The following is a 23678-nucleotide window of genomic DNA, read 5'->3' on the forward strand; positions in this document are numbered from 1 at the left end:
CAAAATTAACAATGATTAGTGCCCTGATTTCCGTTGGAAGTGGTTACCTTTAACCTAGACTGCTTAAAGTTTATAAGTGGTTCTCAGATAGTATTAATAGTGATTTTTTTAAGCAATACTTAACTACCTATTTATCTTTGTAATATGGAAGTAATTTAAAACAACACATAGAATTATTCTGCTGGTCAGTGCTCATGAAATGAATGGAATGTGAAGAATTTCAGTGCTATTTTTGATTTGTGTATTTCAAATATTTAAATTTCTCACTACAAACTGTGAAGGCACAAAAGGAAAAGCCACCTGGTGTGTAAACGTATTGCTTGCATTATGTGATATAACTTTTGAAACTACATCGAAAATAAAAACTTGAGAACAATGATGTTGAATGGGTATAACCATCATTACCATAATAGTGTTTCAGGGTTTAGTCCACCAGGGAAAGAAAAATACCAACCTAATACTAACATTAAAACACATAGTCTCAGTGATGTTTATACTGTTGTCGAGGATATAGGAAGGTAGGTTTATATTAGATGAATTTTATCCACTTTACCACTAATTTTATATTATGTACTATTTACATACAAGCATTAACAGATTCACTTAAAAAGATGCATTTTGTAGCATGAATGCCTACAAGTTCTTATATAATATCACCGTGTAAAAAAGCCTATTTAGGATTCTACACGTACTAATACAGATACAGATAATCTATGATAGTATTTTTTTGATATATTTCTAAAAACATGCCTACAATGTATCTTGTGTTAATACACGTAAGAATTCATATTTAAAAAACAACTGATCAAATTTTCTGTTTTTTGTTTCAAACATTTATAAAAGTGAAATTATGAATAAACATTTTGCTATTCGCAGTCAGTTTGGTTCAATTTCGTCAATTATAAGCTAAAAAAAATTATTCCTTTAGACGTAAATCAATGATTTACATATATTTTTAACCTATAAAATGAAATCTGACAGACATAGAAAAATCCAACTGCACATGCTCGCTACAAATGTATCTTAATATTTATGTTTATATCAGGTATTTCAGGATATACATGTATGACTGTCGGCAGTCTTCAGAGTCATCATGATAGATAATTAGACTACCTCTGTTCATGTGGCACATTCATTAAACAGAAAAGAATGTCAACATTGAAAATTGAATCAAGGTGCCACCGAAAAAACATTTCTTTTACTGATCCAGCCCACAAAAATTATTCTTATACAGGTAAAACGATGTTTTACATATATTTTTATCCTAAATCCTAAATGACATTAAAAAGACCTAGAAAAATCCAACTGCACGTGCTCGCTATCTTTACTAAAAGAACTGAAATTTTAAGGTCCTTTATTCTTAGAAGGTCCCAATTTAAATGTACTTGAAAATTAAATTTACAAAAACAGAAAATGCTTACCATTCCAAGAAACTCCTCATGTCTTACTACATCAAACTCATGTTTTTTTTTCTGAACTTCTAAAATAAATTCATAATCAGACGAGGCTTCTTTTTCCAAGCACTATAGGCTGTGTTAAATAACACCTTGTAACATTTTAATTATTCTGGTTTAAATTGCTGCTTAAGAACACACTGGACTAACTTTGTGTCAGAGAACAGCTCAACTTTGTTTTCAAACTTGGGTCAGCTTCTTTCAACCACTGTGTTTTACAAGATACATGTAGATGCTTGGAGGTAGTTTCATGATTATTTTTATACTAGGTTTATAGATTTTATTCAAAATGGTATTGTAATTTTTTGAACCTGCAAAATACAAAAGTCAGTCTGGTGTAGCTAACTACCGGAAGGAGGGTCTGAATCCGAAAATGGAAGGTCACAGACCTTGGACCACCGCTAATTTGAACCCCTGGTTCATGGTGTTACGTATTTAGAATTTTTAAATTGCACCCCTTCAAGCCCTTTCCATTTGATTATCACATCATTTTTAAGGCAAGATTAAAACATTAATTAGATGAATATTGCTTGTGATCTTTTGTTAATTACATTTATTTTATCTTTTTTTATTATAGGGGCATTAGCCTGTCAAATTCATGTTCACTGATTTGACTCAAATTTTCAACACATATTTTGATTTATAACATACAAAAACGTATACGTATATCCAAATTCTACAAAGTCTAAAATAAACAATTTACGATGCATGATGATGGACTCAATAATATGTATTAGCATTTCATGTGTATTTTTAGTCTTAGACACCATCTAATTAACCATTTAGGTGACCTTCGAAAACTGCAGACAGTCATATAACCCGATATAAACATTAATATAGATATAAATAGATAGCGAACATGACATTTCGTTTTTTCTAGGTCTGTTTGATTTCATATTATAGCTTAAAAAAATAAATTTAATCATCGTTTTTACCTGTATAAGAATGAGTTTTTTTTTGATTGAATCAGTCAACCAAATGTTTATCCTTTTTGCTTCACTTTCAATGTTGACATTCTTTTCCTCTTAAGGTAGATGGGGTGTCTAAATTATAATCCATAGAATTTTTTAATAATTTGCCAAAATGTAGTTTATATCATGCTTTTTAAAAAAAAATAATAAAAAGAATGGGTCACCGGGCTTATTTTCACGCTACAGGTTTTGCAAAATTGACAGATTTTGTATAGATTATGCATGGAAAACCCAATTTTCTGTCATAAAATGAAAACTACACCATAGAATTTTGAGATAAAATATGAGAAGATAGCTCTAATAGTATGCTTTCAGATAAGAAAAAGAAAAAATGGGGTCACGGGACCCTTTTTTTGGCTACATAATAAAATAGGTAAATTCCTAACACATTCTATTGTAAAAGTAACTTAATCTGAATTATCTGCCCTTACATTTGAGTTGCCTCCCCTTGTGTGGCAAAGTTGGAAAAAATAGAATTAAACAAACGTATTTGGTTTTTTTGTAAAATACAACTATCAATATGATAAAATATGTCATTTTCTATATTGAAATGAAAATTCTTACACATGAATTACGTACTACTCTCAAAATTTGCACCTTTTATTAAAGATCTAGACCGATTGTTTTCTGGTATTTCAAAATCCAAGATGGAGGAAGACACCCTATCTACCTTAATAGCTGAACATGCCTAGTTTATGCCTAACCCATCTCTAACTATGGATTATATTGAAGGTCACATGAATATGGATTCAATGAGGTCGAATTATTCACTCGCAAGTGAATAATTTATCAGCAATGTTTCTTAGTTTATTTTGGCAAAATTGAATCAAACTGGCTGCTAAAAGCAAATTATTATTTCACTAATTCATTGTCATTAATGATTGAAAAAAAAAAATCATATTTTAATATTTGTTATATCTTGTAGCTAATTATATACCCTTTTAACACCATACAAATGTATATTAAATGTATTACAGTTTGATTTATTCCTATAAAACAGTCTTTATGGAGGAGCTTCTCAAGACGGTTGAAAATTAGTTTATTCTTTCTTTTAACTTGATATTGCCCTAGCTATCTATCTGCTCCCTTTTCACTGAGCATCAATCTGTCTCATTGAACTTGACTTTGATTGCTCCCTTAATCTTCTTACTTTTTTTTGCATTTACATTGTAAAACAAAAAATCAGTGACTTGTGAAGTGTGACGCTTGTTCAACTGCTACATGTACATTGTACATGGAGAGTCATAGGGAAAAAGAATTCTTTTAGGATTCTATTTATCATTTCGTAATACATGAACCATTTAAAATATAATCTCTACAAGCCTTACGTTGAAGTTTCAGAATTCACAAGGTTTCTCTGTTGATTCACCTAGGCCTGTAGATGGAAATTGACCAAATACTTGCAATTTATTGTGAACATGGTGTAATAAATCTATTAAAGGATTAACAGTATACCATTAACTTTATGTCAATACCAATACTGCTACATGTATGTATTGGCCATTGTTGAATGAATGGATTACCATCTTAGTTTAATCTAATTGATTTACAGCATGATACATTAGTAATATTAAACTGAGACTTTGTATTGTACATGTATATTGAAATTGATGTATAGATGTAATATATAGTGCCTTAGACATTTACAATGTAGAGGTACATGTATGGTTTCACAGTAAAATTTTAATTGTTATGATTATATCAGTAATGTATTTGTAAAACCTCCAAACAAATTCGTTTTTCTTGTTCCTAGTCTTTTCTCAGGTTCTAGGCAACAATATGAGTTACTTCAAAAGTTGTAATTTATTTGGGAATTTTGGAGTTTCTCATTGACTGACCTACATGTAGCTGCATGTATACATAAGAGTATTATTGATCATACAGTATAACTTTTTTATACAAATGTACCTATAAATTCATATTGTATTTTCATACACTACACAGTATACCACACATGTATGTACATGTACAAATTGTATCTGTATTCTGTTCTAAGCAAGAATGAATTTCTGGAAAAAGTATTGACCATAATGACATTATTATTATTAATGTAATAATTTTTTTGAAATTTGAAATATGGATTGTGCGATTAAAGATTCGATCAGTAATCAGTTGGTAAATTAGCTGGAGGGACATATTTTTACATATTACAAGATCTATAATTATCATGAAAAATCTGTCACCCATAACATCAAGCCATAACAGCAAGCCATAACATCAAGAGTTGTTATAACTACTGGATGTACATTGTATTTTAGATGTTCTTGAAATTAGCTGAGGAAGAAATGATGTTTTCATTATCTTTTTTGTATTGTAGTTTATGTTTCCTTATTACATGTAGATTTTAAGTGCAATTGTTTTTGTACATTTTATGTAAGGGAATTTTACTAGGGTTCTCATCAAAATAACTGGGCCCATAATTTTCTTAAAAATTGAGTCTCAGGCTTCACCAACAAAGGGTTCTCACTAATTAATATAAGGAGTTTTGAAGTTATATATAACTTATTAATTCAGTTTCTTTGACAAAATAGAGCAAGGAAATGATATTAAATTAGATTATATTAAAAATTTTGTTATAAAAAGATAATAAATGTGCTCACTCAGTAATATAACATTTTACAATCTTGATGCATCCTGGGACTCACCAGTTTTGAAAATGAAGAGTCTGGGACTCATGGACTTGCCGTAGTGAAAACCCTGGCCTGCGAGAAGAAAAAGAAGATGAGTAAAAGTTATGATCATATTTCTATAAATTATGTCAGAACTGTGGACTCATCACTTTTGGTGACCAGTCACTGTACGTTATAACAAAAATGACAAGTCCAGACTCATCCGACACATTCTAATGAAAACCCTGGGACTGGATTAGTATGTTAATTGATAACATTTCTGTCCTGCCTGCACATACATGTATTGTGCTGAATCTGATGAAATCCAAAGGACTCAATGAAAGATAAGGTTGAAGTCGACTACAAGACTAAATATTAATACATACAATATTTATTAAATACTGTAGCATTAATTATGAGGGCTACATGTACAAATGTATATGTATGTTTGAGCTAATAGAGACATAGCTATAAATCTGCCATGATATTTCCAAAAACTGATAAAACAGAAATTTTTCCTTCCCTATAAAGAAGCCCATATTAATAATGTTTTGTGTTGCATACAAAATGTACAATGTACAGGACATATATGAACAAAGTTGTGTGTTAATATTATCATGTTATAGAGAATTTTTCATTAAAACCAATTTGAGTGGAACTGATTTTTCTGCATTTTCCTTAAACCATGGAAGTATTATATTGACAGGAACTCCAACGAAAAATTAGCACATTCCCATCCCACTGACTTCTTTAAAAAAATAAAAGGTTCCGACTCAGTTTGTCAAGTACGTAATAACTCCTTTGTGGGGTATCTGTGATGCCGCCTTCGCCTGTTCTTTTAACTTTAGCTGGTCTTATCACGTGATTTGGTATCGATTGTCTTATCTACCTACCAATGTAAATAAACACGGAAACTCCCGTGGTTATTTGTGAATCGCCACATGAATAACAACACCTGTTTCCGTTCAATAAATGAAGAACAAAGCTGAAAAGATCGAAAAAATCGGTCCATAGTTAACAGAATGACATAAGAAAATTAACTGCATTCGGAAAGAGGGCAAGCTTATTTTTAGTTTTGTTGAGTATGTTTTAATCATTGGAACTTGGAAATCGGGAAATATCCGATTAGGAAAATTACATGATTCTGAAGTAGAGTGTTTGCAAAAAATAATGTGATGCGCGTGTAGTGTGCCGGATGGTGCCGGATAACTCAAATTTTAAGTTAAAGATTGTAAACTTTTATCGAGTGTAACACAAATATTTATGGTTTTCTACACGTAAAATATCGTAAAATGTTATTAACTTATTTATCAAATATGTTTTAAAGACTAAAAGAGGTTAATAATTACACGCATGTGATGACCTCTACATAGCAATATCAGGTTACGAGACATGCAGATGAATTGTTACACCTTTTATAATAATTCCAAAGTTGTAAACAACCTTAAACATTCAACCTAGTCCGAGATTACTCTGACGTCTGACAGATTTATTTTTACGGATGGCTTTAAATATTTCTGGATGCATTTAAAGAACGATCACCATGATGGGCCCTAAGCAGTTTATTTTTTTTTATCATGGAAACCTAATTAGAATTTATTTATGTGTTTAAAAGCTTAACAGTTCTGAAACATCTTACACCGTGTGCTAAGCAATTTATGATTTTGTTTCTTGTTTAATTTCATGAAATATTTGCCATTGGACTTTCAGTAAACAATAAATCAAAATATTTGATATTTTTTCGAATCAAAGCTCTTTAACCCCGTCCCCCCCCCCCCGGCCAACTTTTGGATTAAATTTTTGTTGGAAATTCTTTCATTAAACACTTCAGTAAAATATTTGTCAAAGTTAGCAGTAAAACGCGATAATAATTACTGATAAAAACTTTTCCGTTTACTTTACATGAGAATTTTATGATTTTCAAGCCTAACTTGTATATAACAGTTACGCGTGTTTAGCCAACGGCACTTTCATGAATAAATCTTACTATTTTAAAATTGATTGTAACTTAAACTGAAATGTTTATGGCTTGTGAGTATTTTTACTCTTCAGTTTTTTTTTTTTTTTTGTTAATCGGTGAAAACAGTCGCGGGGATTTCGTTTCGTTTCTTTTCTTTTTATTTGTTTTTAAGCAGCAAAACCCGTAAAAACTGACATTATATTTGTCATTCACATGGTCGGTAAATGTCATTTCCTTGACAATTAAGTACACATCCGGTTATTTCGGTATGTTCCGAAATTACGATCATTCACGAGGTTCCAAAAATTTTATCGGAACCCATGCATCCATAAGACAGTCGAGTTAATTAACAGATACTTAACGATTTTGCGGCATCGCACTATAAACGTTTGAAGTCCGCTTGTTGGAGTTCCTGTCAATATAATACTTCCATGCTTAAACAAATGATGAATATGTATGTTCTTTCACAATAGTCTAGGATCATTTCTAGATATCTCTCAGAAATGCAAAACAATAACATCAATTAACACAGAGCTGTTAACAGATTAATATACATGTACAATAATTCTTAATGAATTGGAATGGTGAGTCACCAAAGTATGTAAAATGTTTTTTAGATATGAAAATTGTTAGTTTATTTCAAATGAAATCATTGACAAAGGGGAAATTTCTCATCATTCATGATTGACATACACAAATATATTGATCTTTTAAAGCAGTTTCATTATGTAGGAAAATGAAAAAGAACTTTGAATATGCCAAACAGTCACTAAGTTTTTTTAAAAGGAGAGTCCAGGGACTATTATTTTTGGTCATGGTGATCACATCAGTCATGACAGTGAGAATAAGAAATTTTATTACTACATGTATATAATTTATTATTTGAGTCTCCATGACAAAGTAGAGCAAGGAAATGATATCAAATTTAGATTATTTTAAATCTTTTGCTATAAAATGATGATAAGTGTGCTCAGTTTTGAAAATGATGAGTCCAGACATATTTTTATGAGTCCAGGACACATGGACTTGTCTTAGTGAGAACCCTTCAAATTTAATATAGAGTGTTGGAGTTCTTGTCAAAATAATCAATGATTGTAATTAATTTCTTATTTCCAGGTTGAGAAATATGTAGGGTGTAAATAATTTTAAATGCCATGCAAGTGCATTAGTCCTTTTTAGTTTAATTTACTAAAGATAAAAACCACTTTGACTTCTTCCTGTAAATGAAATCATTTCAAGGTCAGACATGTAAAATGGGCATAAATTAATATTTGACCCAAGTTTTTTGTTATTAATTTTTGCTGCTACTTGAAATTCTTTGTTTTATTAATCACAAACAGAAATGAAAGAATGACAGTGCCCTAAAGGGATGACCTAGGTTGTAACCACACAAGTTGATGATTGTTATGTAATTTGTTCATCAGAAATATTTTGGTGTGAATCATGATGATCTAAGATAATTTTGATGAATTGATTCAAATAAAATCAATATTTATCAGGGAATAGTTGTCTGTAATTTAATTGACTTCCTCCTTTTTGTGAATTGTTTAGTAGTTATAGGCACAGTCATCAATGCTGTTCATCAATAATTAAACAGAAACATTATTCACTGAAGGAAAAGCTGAAAATGTTTCCACTCCAATGGGTCTATGCTACTATATATAGCTTAATGATATTTTATTCAGCTAATGAGAAATATGGATAATTTTCACCTTTTGTCCTTTGATTATGCTTGAGGAGGGGACTGTTTTCTGTGATGGTAAATCAATAAAAATTGTTTCATCTTGTATTTGCTTACACTTCTATCATGGATTTCAAGATTTATCAATTGTTAATATGGGAAAAAGTAGACTGACAGACAGTGAAAAACATTGCCACACATTCATTCAAACTTTTTATAAATCTCCTGCATTTGTTTGGGAAAACACATTGCATTGCTTATTCTAAACCTTTCAGTATCATTATTCCTAATCTTTTTGTAAAACAGAAGTGTGCATGTCAGCAAATTACATATATGTATGTACTTTAGAAATAAGTACACTGAGATTATTCTTGAAAATGAGAATTAAGTGAAATACGATTTTAAGGTTTTGTCTTTTAAAGGAAAAGAGACAAGTAACTAGAAAGTTTCTAGCCTAGAGATACATGTCATTGTTAGGATAAGTACATGTTTATTTTCTTCCTGTTATTGATATAATGACTTATAACATAATAAGATATATAATATTCTATGTATATTCACACTATGGGGTCCAAATTCTTTTTAAATATTTAAAACATTTTGTTAAGTAAACTTTTTTCGCCTTGGGCTGTTGCAACAGATTGGATGCCCACTTAAAAGTAGAATGATCAATTTTGTGAACTAGCTTCCATTTAACAATAGATTGCTATTATATTATTCTATAAGCATATGCTGCATAATACATGTAATAGTTTTAACAGGGCTCATACTTCTTATGGAAACTGATTGGTAGAAATGGTGAGACTTAAAAAAGAAGCATTTGTTCCCTTGCGGCACTTTAATGTTTGGTTGTTACTGGTTGTTGAAATGATATATCTTGATATTTGTATCCTACCAATTTTATTTAATGTCTGAGAATACCACTAGATTTTTATCAGTTTATATCTCGAATTGTCAATTAAAATTTTGGTTTTTACTAGAAATTTTTAAATTACTTAATAATCATTAAATTAAAACAGAGAATCTAGTTATTTTTTAATTGTAGATTTTTCATTGGCACTTAATGATGTCACAGCGTATTTCCTAGTGCAGTATTGTCCTGCAGCTACTCCTACGTTGCTTCAAAAAAAATATAGGAATTACTTTCATAAGTTAAAACTTTTCATTGAAAGAAAAGTTATAATTAACACTCTTAATTTACCAGAATTTGAAATCCTGGAGAGCCAGCAGTAGAATTTGTGTGTTTAAATTATAACAGCATGTTTGACAATTTCCTTTGTAATGGCTTTCAAATATGAGTAACCTATTTAATGACTATAGTCAATTTTCTGCAAATTTTGAATACTTATAACATTAGCAACTTTTGGAAAACAATGCATTAAATTTGGATAGTTTGGTTGTACTTGTTACTACGGGTACATTGTATATCTTTGTCCTTAAAGGCTTTTAATATCCATGATATCATCTTTATAAGTTATAGTACACACTGTTTCTTGGCAGCTTTTTGAGGACAATATGTACAGTGTATTTCATTTAAGGAGCTGTAAAAAACATCTTTTAAACTAAAAGGACATATGTGAGATCTCAGATCTGTATTTAGTGTCTTTTTGTTGTTTGGATGTACAACTACCCGGCCACATCCACTTGTATTTGTAGTATTTGTATTTTATCCATCTGATGAGTTAAGCATCTTTCAAATGATTTTTATAGTTCGTTCTTATATTGTACTGTTACACCACTGTCCCAGGTCAGGGGAGGGTTGGGATCCCGCTTACATGTTTAACCCGCCACATTCTGTATGTATGTGCCTGTCCCAAGTCAGGAGCCTGTAATTCAGTGGTTGTCGTTTGTTAAATTGTTTATGTGTTACATATTTGTTATTCGTTCATTTTTATATGCCCGTTTACGGGACGTATTGTGGTATACCGTTGACCGTCTGTCTGTCCGTCCGTCCGTCCGTCGTCAACATGTCAAACATTAACTCAAAAACGCTTTAACCAATATGCATGAAACTTTATTGAATTGTATATATCTATTGACGTGAGCTCCCTTTCGTTTTTTTATAAATTTCAGATACACCGTTTCTGAGTTTTGGGGTTTTATTCATTAAAAAAGGGGGGATTTTCCAGTTTTCCGACAATAACTCAAGAATGCTTTCACCAACTTGCAAGAAATTTTGGTGAATTGTTTATATTTATTGACATGAGCTCCCTTTCTATTTTTATGAATTTTAGATTTTACATTTCCGAGTTACAGGGTTTTATTCATAAAAAAAGGGGATTTTCCAGTTTTCTGACAATAACTGAAAAATGCTTTCAGCAGTTCTCATGAAACTTTGGTGAATTGTTTATATCTGTTGATGTAAGCTCCCTTTAGAATTTTATAAATTTTAGATTTTACAATTCTGAGTTATAGGGTTTTATTCATTAAAAAAGGGGGGATTTTCCAGTTTACTTTGGTGAATTATTTATAGCTATTGATGTAATCTCCCTATTGATTTTCATAAATTTCAAATATGAGAAGAAATTGAACTTTATTTGTTTATAGTCTGACAACAGATTTACTTAGTATTGCACAGCAGCACAGTGTATTGCACAACAGCAAGAAATCTTTAATTGAATATAAATTCAATTCATATGACCAATTGCAAGTTCTTAGACTACATTTATTCAGAAACCTTTAATATGTCAAATATTTAATTACAATCCAAATTCAGACCTGTATCAAGCTTGAATATTGTGTCCATTTTTGCCCCAACTGTTCAGGGTTGGACCTCTGCGGGCGTATCCAGCTGCGCTTAGCGAAGCAGTTTATTATTTGTACATAAATTAGGCCGTTAGTTTTCTCATTTGAATTGTTTTACATTGTTATTCCGGGGCCTTTTATAGCTGACTGTGCGGTATGGGCTTTGCTCATTGTTGAAGGCCGTACTGTGACCTATATTTGTTAATTTCTGTGTCATTTGGTCTCTTGTGGAGAGTTGTCTCATTGGCAATCATACCACATCTTCTTTTTTATATGTGAAGATTAACCCAATTCCAAAATATAAAAATGGAGTTATAGATATATAGGGTGTATGTCAATGAGACAGCAAGCATACTACCATTTCTAGGTCTTGTGAGTAATCTGCGTTATACATTACTGCTTCTTGTTAACTTTTAATTAAAATCTGAATGTTTAATTCTGTTGACAACTAGATTTATATATCTTAAACTTATTTGAAACTGATTTTGAGCATGCTAATTTCATCCAATTTATCTCAATACAGCACTTGACCGTTGTGAGTGGACATAAATTCCTTGTCAAAGAAATTATTAAATTTCTATTTATTGAAATAGTAGTAAGCCGTTGAAGATAATAGTGGCGTCATCAAAAGATTCATTACTGCAAAGTTTACTTTCATGTTGTTAGAACAGGTCAAATTGTTTGTTGTTTACCCCTTCATTGATAAGAAACCCTGGTGTATTTACACTTCAGATATTGTGACAATACACAGGATTTTGCTTGTTTTTTCTATGCTGAACTGTATATTAGCACAATTCAAAACTAAAGTTGCATATATCAGACAGTTTAATTCAGTTTTTGACCAAACTGTTTGTAGATTATATCATATATAATTGTTAAATTATGATAAGGAAATGGTTAGTGCTTATATTATAGATCAAGATGACCTTGATTAAAGTAACATATCACAGTTGCCATGGGTCATTTCTTTTATTTAGAAAATGAGTGAATTTTGATATTGAGAATCATCTGCTTTGAGCATTTGTCTTTAAGCTGTAGTTTTTATTTTAAGGAGAAAAAAAGAGTTGAGAAATGGATTTTTGTAGTATTTTGGTACTAAGTGATATCTGATACAATGTACATTAAATTTTGTTGATTTTTATGCCCCTGCCGAAGCGGAGGGGCATTAAGTTTTACCCTTGTCTGTCCGTACGTACATCACAAAATTGGTTTCCGTTCTGTAACTTAAGTTTGCCTCAACCAAATGTTATCAAACTTATACACAATGTTTATTACCACAAAACACAGATCAAGTAACCGTTCTAGAGTTATGCCTCTTTATAAATGGAAAAATTGCAAAAATTTCCATTTCTGTTCTCTAACTTAAGTTTGCCTCATCCAAATGTTATGAAACTTATACACAATGCTATTTACCACAAAACACTGATCAAGTTTGAATTTTGGGGGCGTCACTTTTACTGTTCTAGAGTTATGCGCCTTTACAAATTGCAAAAGTTGCTAAATTTTTCATTTTTTTCCCAAAAATATCAATGTCATTATTCAAGTAATTTTTAAAATTGGAGTTATCTTCCTTTGTCCATGATTATAGTTAAACCAACTACAATCAATGCTTTATACAATGCAATGTTTAATTTTGCCTTCCACTGATAAAACACAGATCAAGTTGAATTTGGGTAGTGTCACTTTAACCATTATTGAGTTATGCCCCTTTATAAATCCAAAAATTGCAAAAATTTTTAGTTTCCATTCTGTAACTTAAGTTTGCCCCAACCAAACATTATGAAACCTATACACAATATTCATTACCACAAAACTAAGATCAAATATAAATTTTTTGTTTCTGTTTTCTAACTTTAGTTTTCCTAAACCAAATGTTATGAAACTTATACACAATGCATATTACTACATAATACAGATTAAGTACGAAATAAGGTGTGGACACTTTTACTATTCTTGAGTTATGTCCCTTTATAAACATAAAAATTGCTGAGTTTTTTAGTTTGTCTCAACCAAATGTTATAAAACTTATACACAACTGTTCTAGAGTTATGCGTGTTTACAAATAGAAAAATTGCTGAATTTTTAGTTTCTGTTCTCAACTTTAGTTTGCCTCAACCAAATGTTATGAAACTTAAACACATTGCTTATTACCACAAAACTCAGATCAAGTTCAAATTTGGGTAGCGTCACTTTTACCGTTCTTCAGTTATGTCCCTTTATAATTATATGATATGCAAGCGGGGGCATCATCTGTGTCCACATGTGGACACTATCCACATTTATTTTGTCATGCTTGAAGATATTAATTTGATATTTGGTTTATAGTTTTGCCATGACAAGTTACAGATCAAGTTCAAATTTTGTTCCGGTGTGATGAGTTATGGTCCTTAGACATAGAAAATTCTGGCAAGTAATCAGTTTTCCGCATTTTTTTTCATCATGCTTTAAGATATTGATTTGATATTTGGTATATAGTTTTATCTTGAAAAGCTACAGATCAGTTTTGAATTCTAATGCAATTATTTTGTATCAATGGTCTTGATTGGATGACAATAAGCGTAAAATTCTCTGTCTCTGTCTGTAACTAAGGAAGCTGACATTTTGAATACGGGAATATATTGACATGTAATTTCTCCAATAATAAGCAAAAAAACTTACATTTTGCACCTAGAAATCTTCTTTTTATCAAATTTTATTACATTCTGAAGCGGACAAGAAGCAAGAAAACGCCCGATGTTTATGTTTGATGCTGGAAGAATACCTATGACGTCACCTAGTTTAGGCGCCAAAGAAGACAAACATCATTTCGTGGAATCATGTAATTTTCGTTTAATGAAAATCTTACACTGAAATAATGACTAGAATTGAATGATTTGTTGACAAGTTACAAATCAAGATCGAATTTTGTTCGGTTCAAATGATTTTTTTGCAAAGTTATGGTCCTTGAATTGGAATTAGGAAATTCATGCAAAAATAACCAGTTTTCCTCACTTTTTTTGTCATGCTTAAAGATATTGATTTGATATTTGTTATATAGTTTACACCATGACAAGTTATGGATCAAGTTCACATTTTGTTCCAGTTCAATGAGTTTTTAACCTGGTAGGGGACAAAGTATTGCATTGCCATGCAATACTCTCAGAATGCTTGTTTTATTTAAAATCAAGTTATTAATCCCATGCCTCCTTTTCAATATTTATGTAAAAAGTAAGCAGTGATGATACAAAAAGTCAAACTATTTCTTCCTGTAACCTGTATAATATGCAGACTTGAATATATGTATAATGGCCTTTAAATACAATTTGAATATAAAGTAAACATTAGAAAATTATATATATTTTTTTCTAACACTTCATTTATGTACTTGCTTTTTAAGCAATGAAAACACAAAACACCAATATCAAGCTTAAGTGAATACGAGAGACCTATCATTCTATAAGCTTAAGCTGAGAGTGCAGTAAAACATATTGTTAGTTTTAATTGAAGGAATATTTTTAATGAGTTATTATTTAATTGAAGATTTTAGACATATTTCCTAAGTTTAATTAAAAAATAAACCTACCAAGCTATTTTTAACAGAGGTAAATTATCTAGTCAATGTTATTACAAATTGTTCATTGATGATGTGGGTAGGCCTCTGGTGACAAACGACCCTGATTACTAAGAAGGTTTTTTAACAAGTTTGTGATCAGCTTGACTGACTCAGACTAGACACAGTTATGTAAAGTGAGGAGGGATTTTAATATCTTATCTGAATATTTTCTTTGTCATAGTTCTGGCTATTAAGAACAAATTATATGTTGGTTCTCATAAGTTTAAAAAAAGTAAAAATAGGTTACATGGAAAGAATGATATTTAGAGTCAGAAATACTATAATATTGTATCATTTAATACCATTCTTGAAATTGGTACAGGAAGTGTTCAGCAGGATTTTGATATAGTGTACCTTTTTTGATATTGTAGCCATAAGTCGTTAACTAGCCCCGTACTGTTGGTCTACAGGAACTGAAACTATAACGGTAAATTCAATTGGTGCCTGAATAATGCCACATAGCTTGGGGTAATCATGGTAGTATACATGTATTAGATTATATGATATTAATATAATTAAGGGGAAAGATGTATATAGATATAAGAAGATGTGGTATGAGTGCCAATGAGACAACTCTCCATCCAAGTCACAATTTGTGAAAGTAAACCATTATAGGTCAAAGTACGGCCTTCAACACGGAGCCTTGGCTCACACAGAACAGCAAGCTATAAAGTATACCAAAATGTTTTGACAAGTTTTGAATTAAGAAACTTTTAAGAAATTAAGGAGAAAAATATTTGTAAGGTTCCAACTCCCTCAGGCATTGATGTTAATGTTGATCTTAGATAAATATGGTAATGCTGTTTGGATCCTTTTTGGTCATATAGCTCCCAATGTTTTAGAGTATTTACGCATTCCTTGCTTTTTAAAAATGTTGAGGTTGGAGCATTCCTGATGAAGGTTAATCCAGAAAAGCACTTCAGACTCAAAAGTTTAATTCATTTACACTTGGCAGCATTTTTACTTTGTTTTATTACATGTTTTATTGATTAGAGGTAGATGTTACCTGATGAGATTCCGAAGGTTATTGGTGCATGTTTGTTTTACTTATCATTATTTTTTTTCTGGAATCAGATATACAAATTGCAGGAAATCGTATACTGCTATATGGTGTAATCAGATACACTATGCAGGAAATAATGCTTCTTTATGAGGTTTTAGAAAAAATCCAGAAGAAAAAAATGAAAATCTGCATATGGTTAAAGCTTTTTTAGGAAGATAGTGCTACCTCGATCTTTCTACAATTTATGTTCCAACATGAGAAAAACTGCCAAATCATTGGCATATATACGTGTCCTGTGCCAGTTGTTTATTATTTTCATTATCCACCATGCTTGTTTGTGCTTCTAAATGTAGTCAACCTATACTGTTAAACCATACCAGTCTTTATTTGCCTGTCCCAAGCCATGAGCCTTAAGTCTGGTATTTTTTATATGTTGCCATCAGCCATCAGCCATATTTGTTTTTTGTCGAGCCTGAGACTTTTGTCGCAGAAAGCTCGACATAGGGATAGTGATCCGGCGGCGGTGGCGGCGGCGTTAGCTAACTTCTTAAAAGCTTTATATTTTAGAGGGTGGAAGGTCTGGATGCTTCATACTTTGTATATGGATGCCTCATGTTACGAAGTTTCCGTCAGTCACATGTCCAATGTCCTTGACCTCATTTTCATGGTTCAGTGACTACTTGAAAAAAAGTTAAGATTTTTTGTAATGTTAATTTCTCTCTTATTATGAATAATAGGATAACTATATTTAATATGTGCGTACCTTGCAAGGTCCTCATACCGGTCAGACAGTTTTCACCTGACCTCGACCTCATTTCATGGATCAGTGAACAAGGTTAAGTTTTCGTGGGCAAGTCCATATATCAGATACTATAAGCAATAGGTCTTCTATATTTGGTGTATGGAAGGACTGTAAGGTGTACATGTCCAACTGGCAGGTGTCATCTGACCTTGACCTCATTTTCATGGTTCAGTGGTTATTATAAGTTAAGTTTTTGTGTTTTGGTCTGTTTTTCTTATACTGTATGCAATAGGTCTACTATATTTGGTGTATGGAAGGACTGTAAGGTGTACATGTCTAGCTGGCAGGTGTCATCTGACCTTGACCTCATTTTCATGGTTCAGTGGTTATAGTTAAGTTTTTGTGTTTTGGTCTGTTTTTCTTATACTGTATGCAATAGGTCTACTATATTTGGTGAATGGAAGGACTGTAAGGTGTACATGTCTAGCTGGCAGGTGTCATCTGACCTTGACCTCATTTTCATGGTTCAGTGGTTATAGTTAAGTTTTTGTGTTTTGGTCTGTTTTTCTTATACTGTATGCAATAGGTCTACTATATTTGGTGTATGGAAGGACTGTAAGGTGTACATGTCTAGCTGGCAGGTGTCATCTGACCTTGACCTCATTTTCATGGTTCAGTGGTTACAGTTAAGTTTTTGTGTTTTGGTCTGTTTTTCTTATACTGTATGCAATAGGTCAACTATATTTGGTGTATGGAATGATTGTAAGGTGTACATGTCTAGCTGGCAGGTGTCATCTGACCTTGACCTCATTTTCATGGTTCAGTGGTCAAAGTTAAGTTTTTGAGTTTTGGTCTTTTTTTCTAATACTATATGCAATAGTTCAACTATATTTGGTGTATGGAAATATTTTATGATCTATTTGTCAGTCACGCAGGTTTTTTTTACCTTGACCTCATTTTCAAGGTTCATTGCTCAGTGTTAAGTTTTTGTGTTTTGGCCTGTTTTTCATACTATAAGCAATAGGTCAACTATATTTCTTGTATGGAAGAATTGTTAGCTGTACATGCGTGCCTAGCATGGTTCATCTGACCTTGACCTCATTTTCATGGTTCATTGGTCAATGTTTAGTTTACTTGGTTAATGTTAAGTTTATGTGACAGTTGTAATAAAGCTTTATATTTAGGACTATCAACATAATATCAATGATTAGTAAAGAAGGCGAGACATTTCAGCGTGTCCACTTTTGTTTTATTTAATGTTATTTACCCATACTTAAATTTAGCTGTTAGGTGTCGCTTGTTTTGTTTATCTTTTTTTTTTTCTATTCCGGAGTCCGTTATAGCTTACCAAACAGTTTGATACTGTATGGAGTTTGCTCATCTTTGAAATCTGTACAGTGACTTGTAATTGTTTATACATCCTTGTTCTTTGTACATGTAGTATGGTTGATAGTTATCTTATTGGCAATCATACCCTTTGTGCTTATTTTCATATTTATGCACTTGTTTCTGTTGCTTTTTTCCTGTAAAATATTGAGAGTGTAAAAAGTTGGTGCTCTGTACATCTGTCCCATCTGGTGCAAACAGTTTCTTGATAGCAACTTAGTTTGCTTTGGGGTAGAAGCTGTAACTTTATTGCATATATTGCTACCTATATAAAAATACTGTAAATTCAGAAATTATTGCGAGGTTTTTATTAATGTGAATAATACGACTTGGTGATTATCGCAATAATAAGAACTCGCATTCCGATATCTGATACGGATATCTGTATGCAGATTTTCCTAAAATTGCAATAATTAATCTTGCATTTTTGTCCATTCTTCAAAAATCGCAATAATAAATGCACGCAATAATTTTTGAATTTACAGTAAGGAGAAGTGATATGATTGCCAATGTGACTTCTATCCACCTAACTCACTTGGAGGCCTCAGGAGTATAACTCACTTGGAGGCCTCAGGAGTACAATGCACAGAAGTATCACATATTATATGTATGTTAGCTATAGATATTAAATGATTTTTAAACACCCACATATGATGAGTTGTAACAAGATTAAAACTAATAGTCTATTATCATGTTTATAACTTTAATGACTGTAATTGTGCTATCTATATGTTCAACATGATTTGATGTTTAACAAATAAAACATGTGCCAATATTATAACCTAATCAAACAGTATAATAAAGAAATATTGGCACATTTTGACTTTTAAATTTGTCATAAAACAAGTTGTTTTATTGAAGGGCCAATAAAGTTCGTAAATCTTTTATGCTTGTCTTCTTTTAAATGGTGATAGAAGTAGTAGTACTGCAACTGACCTCGAAAAAGACGCTTAGTTAACGAGTTTAATGTTCCGGAATAACACACGGCCGCAAATTGTTTTAAATGATAGAATAATATCTATATTTTATTTTCCGTCTGGTCGTAAAAAGTTTCTATGGTCACATTTTTGTATTTTAGCCCTTTAATGGGGTACCCCTCAATTTACGGTTTTGGGTAGTCACTTTAAAATCCCAAAACTAAATGTTTTTGTTAAATTTCCCGCCACTTTTGTAAAAATTTTCGATGCACATATCATCTAGGATCATTTGAATGATGAAGCCATAAATATAATACCATCCCCGAGTAAAACTTTCAAACTTAAAGTTGACTGTTTTCAGATGGAAATTTAACGCGTTTTTCTATGAAAACGAGAAAACATATGATTCAAAAACAGTATTTGACATTTGAGAGGACAAAATGTATTATTGCAATACTGCATGCAAATTTTGTTGGGCAAATTTCAAACAATTTTGTCAAAAACTCAAAAATAAAAACATCATTTGTACCTTTTTTAATTACGGAAATTTCCTATCCGTCAATCAGCTCCACCATTTATTTTTTCCTTAACAATGAATTTGATAGTTTCGATGAAATTATGTACATTTTCTAGGATAAGTTAATTTATTTTTGAGAGATTTGAATATATATAGTAGTTCTTTCGTGTATTTTCTGTTAATAAGTTATATTTTAGTTAATAAAATTTTGACTTTTTATAAAAGTTAACCAAATCCTTCGGATAAGTTGTTTTTCCGGATAATGACTAGTTGATATTGTGTGGGAAAAATACATTGTATGTCAATGTTCAACCTCAAAGCAATTAATATGCATGCAAGCGGTTCGGGGGAAAGTACTATTGAAGTTTTGCAGAGATTTGGTGTGTAACAAGGTAATGATACAACCAACTTCTCTTGATATTCTGCTTTTCTTGGGCGAAAGAGTTGTGAATCATCAGTGATGTTATAAGACTTACACCAGAAGGCAAAATTGTTGCTTCTTTTAATTAGAAACAACAGAAAGCCATATATGTGATCAAACTGATGCACATGTATCCTCACAACCTGACACTTTTATTCGATCTCGCGCTCAGTTTCCTCCTTGTAGTTTGGCTTTAAAAATTACAGAAAACTACACAAAACTGAGTCGTCTGAACGTGTTGACGGTCATTTGAGGTGTGCTTGTGTGAGTAATCAGTTATCCATGCATGGCATGGTAAAGATAATCGCGAGTACAAATTTATTTTCAAATTCAGTCTACCTTTCAGCATGCATCACCAAGTACTTATTGAAGTCAACACCTGTGTAATCAGGTAAAACAGTTACTAAAAATTAGAATTTGAAATTGGTTGTAAGTAATGGTCTGTTCTTTCATAAAAAGGCCTTTCTCATATAGGACATCCTCGAAATATACCGATCACTTTCACCCAAGATTGTCTCTGATGCTTACCAAACTACAAAACTCCAGAACTTACTAACTAGATATAATGGCACCTTACAATTCAGACACAGCAAGGCCAATGGATATCAAATATAGAGTTTAGCTCTGAATTCAATGTAGGGGATGCCATATCTGTTGAAGGAAAATTGAAGTCTATGTTAAGACTTTCAGAATTACACCAAGGTCTGTCTGAAGATATCAAGGATACATAAAAAGAAGAACAATTACTTCACTGTGCCGCCAGCGCTCTTATGAGCTCGTTGGATGTTTCTATGGAAAAGATGCCTGTATCGCTTTTGTAGTTTATTTGTTAGTTAATTGATAAAAAATCACACAAAGGCGCTTCTGAACCGTATATTGTCCCTAAAGATAACACAAAATCGTAAATGTATGGCTATTAGAAAATAAATCGTTTCTGTGTCAACATTCGCCCCATTACTTTTGGGATTGACCGTGCAGTAATATCATTAATATGGGAATATGGGTCACGAATATTGATAGAAACTTTGTACTCACATGTCTTTTGTGTTTCCTAAACAGAGGTAAGACTATACCTGACAAGCATTGCCATGCACGAGTTTGGCCGAATCAAGACGGTATTTTCGCTCCAGATAGCATTGTTGCAAAACACCAAGGGGGTTGTTTGATACAAAAAGGTGCTGACAATATAGTCACCAACACGGAGACAATTGATAGTGAGGAACGTTTCATTCCATGGCACGAGCAGACTTTCAGGTTTCTCGCTGCATTGAGGACCCACTGGTAGCCTTCGGCTGTTGTCTGCTCTATGGTCGGGTTGTTGTCTCTTTCGGACACATTCCCCATTTCCATTCTCAATTTTATTATCAATCCGCAATTGAATCCAGAATGCGTCAGATGAAAGTGAAGAGAGGTCAAGATAACACTTTTCAATTGACTGACAGTGCATCATCGTTGGCGGCTGTTTCATTATACCAAAGGTAATAGAGGTCCTGTTCGTGTTCCGAATTCTTTCAAAAATTCGACCGGGAAGACAAAAATGGATAAACCCCATCATTTGTCATGTGACAAATGTCATCAGATTACTTACAGGATTATCTTTGTACCTGCTAAGGCAAATCTTTGTGCTCAAAAGCTGTGTTTGCTTTCAACAAACTGTTGTAAATATATTACGCGTGCTGAATCCGCATATGATGACGAATTGATTGATTAACATCCCTGTTTAATAGGGATGTCAACGAGTACTCGACTTATCGGTTTTTGTTAGAATGGTGCACATTGCCATCTATTATGAAAAAAAAAATTATTAAGAGAAATTAATTAAAATCAAAATACGTTTAAAAATGTTTGTTCTTAATTGTCAATTAGAGTTCCTCCTGGCAAAGGTAGGCTATAAACAAGAGAACATTGCCATGGCTTACGCTGATGACTAATCGTGTTAAAGTCATTCCATTACTTCAAATATTTTCAGCAGGACTGTTAGTTACGTTACAAAGTTGAGAAACGATTCGTCCAAGAAAAAGTTGATAAGATAATATTTCTAAAGAAATTATAAAATCTTTGCACCCTCTGTCGACCCTCCGAAAAGCGAAATAGTATTTAATGAAACTAAGGCTATTGTATTTTGCTTTTATAAGACAAGTTATATAAGGGTCATGACTGATTTTAAATTACAACATTAGCAAATTGACATTACATTGTATTATTTTCCATCACTTCTCTAAAAAATTGATGAGTCTACACTTTTTTGCACAGATAATCCCACTAAGACAATGTTCATGCACCAAACTGACTTTGTTTTACACTCAAACAAACGCTTACTCAATGCAAGTCACACATATGATTTTTTTAAACCTCGCATTCGCCTCGGTTGACTATGGTATTTTTTTGTGTTATAACTGATCTGTCCAGACTTTGCAAATACACAATATGTACTTATCTATAACTAGATACTAATTTTCACAAAATACACAACCTTTTAGATACAAAATTAAAAACACTGTTTCAGTGCTTGAATTTTGTTTTTTTCAAAGATAAAAAAATATTGAAATAGTTTGATAAACTGGTGTTTTATAGTTTAGAAAATAATTTTGTAATATACTGAAGTGAAAAAGTATAAACAATATGAAAGTTTATGGATGTGAAAAGGTCAAGGCCACCTCTTCTTTTGCTATGTCATAAATGGCAAAAAATCAGAAGGTTCCAAATCAACGCCATTTTGTAATGGCAGCTCTTCATATAAGTAGTCAAATTTGTCGTTTTATCATCGTTTGTAGTATATGCTTATGATTGAACCGTTTTTGTAGCATTCCATTGCCTATTTATCAGAAAATTTCTCCTTTTTGTCCTTGTAGTTGAAATATTGATATTTTTAGGTCTGACCTTTGACCTCAATTTTACAAAAATGTGACCACTCTGGATTTTTACGACCAAACTTTTCTTATTGTACACGTTTTCCTCTTTCCATCGATATATGATTTAGGTGTGTGTTCTTCCGGAACATTAAGGTTTAAAAAAAAGAACTCTGGTTGCAGTACTATAGGTGTTCTTTTATATAATGGAACTAAAAATAATATGGGGAAATTCCTGAATTTGAAGAAATTTCATGCATACTATACTACACTAGTACAATAGCATATATACTTGATATAATTTCTTTTTTTTATTATATATTTTGTCTTTCAATAAAATACATGTACATGTATTATGATGAATTACTGAAAAATACAAAAAGAATGTAAGAGTTCCCTGATTAAAGAATGGCCACTGAGATGTTGATTCTGATTATCAGATATAACCTCCTGTCAACTTGGTTAAATACTATCCTTAGAAAACCAATGTCAGTGTGAATAACTTCAAAGAACCACATGGTACATACATAAGCTCAAATAACTGATCATAAATATTATAGTGATGAGAATTATCAATAAGATTTGTTGTACAGTGTATCTTATAATATGTGCCAACTTCTTTCATTCATAATGATGAAAACTTCCTCACAGTCACAGTTCTTTGTATATACATGTATACAATGTAACCTAAATCAGGATACCAAGGTGTAGGGATATTTTGTCAGTTTTCACCAAAACTGGTGGTAAAATTTTGGTGTTTGGTGTGTCAATTCTTGCACTATTGGTCAATACCATATATTAAATTTTGCACATCCAATTGCATTAAGATGC

At 31.8% G+C, this 23678-nt stretch overlaps 1 protein-coding gene across 1 annotated transcript in view; it reads left to right on the forward strand.

Annotated features, from left to right (window-relative positions):
- LOC127728528 (serine/threonine-protein kinase 17B-like) overlaps positions 1–23678 on the forward strand; it is a 51553-nt gene continuing 27875 nt past the window's right edge. The window contains exon 1 of the mRNA XM_052235949.1: positions 1–518. Within this exon, the coding sequence (XP_052091909.1) occupies positions 376–518 (143 nt within the window). The 5' untranslated portion in view covers positions 1–375. The remainder of the gene's footprint in view (positions 519–23678) is intronic.

The sequence above is a fragment of the Mytilus californianus genome, unplaced genomic scaffold (assembly GCF_021869535.1).
Source record: "Mytilus californianus isolate M0D057914Y unplaced genomic scaffold, xbMytCali1.0.p SCAF_2, whole genome shotgun sequence".
Taxonomy (NCBI): domain Eukaryota; kingdom Metazoa; phylum Mollusca; class Bivalvia; order Mytilida; family Mytilidae; genus Mytilus; species Mytilus californianus.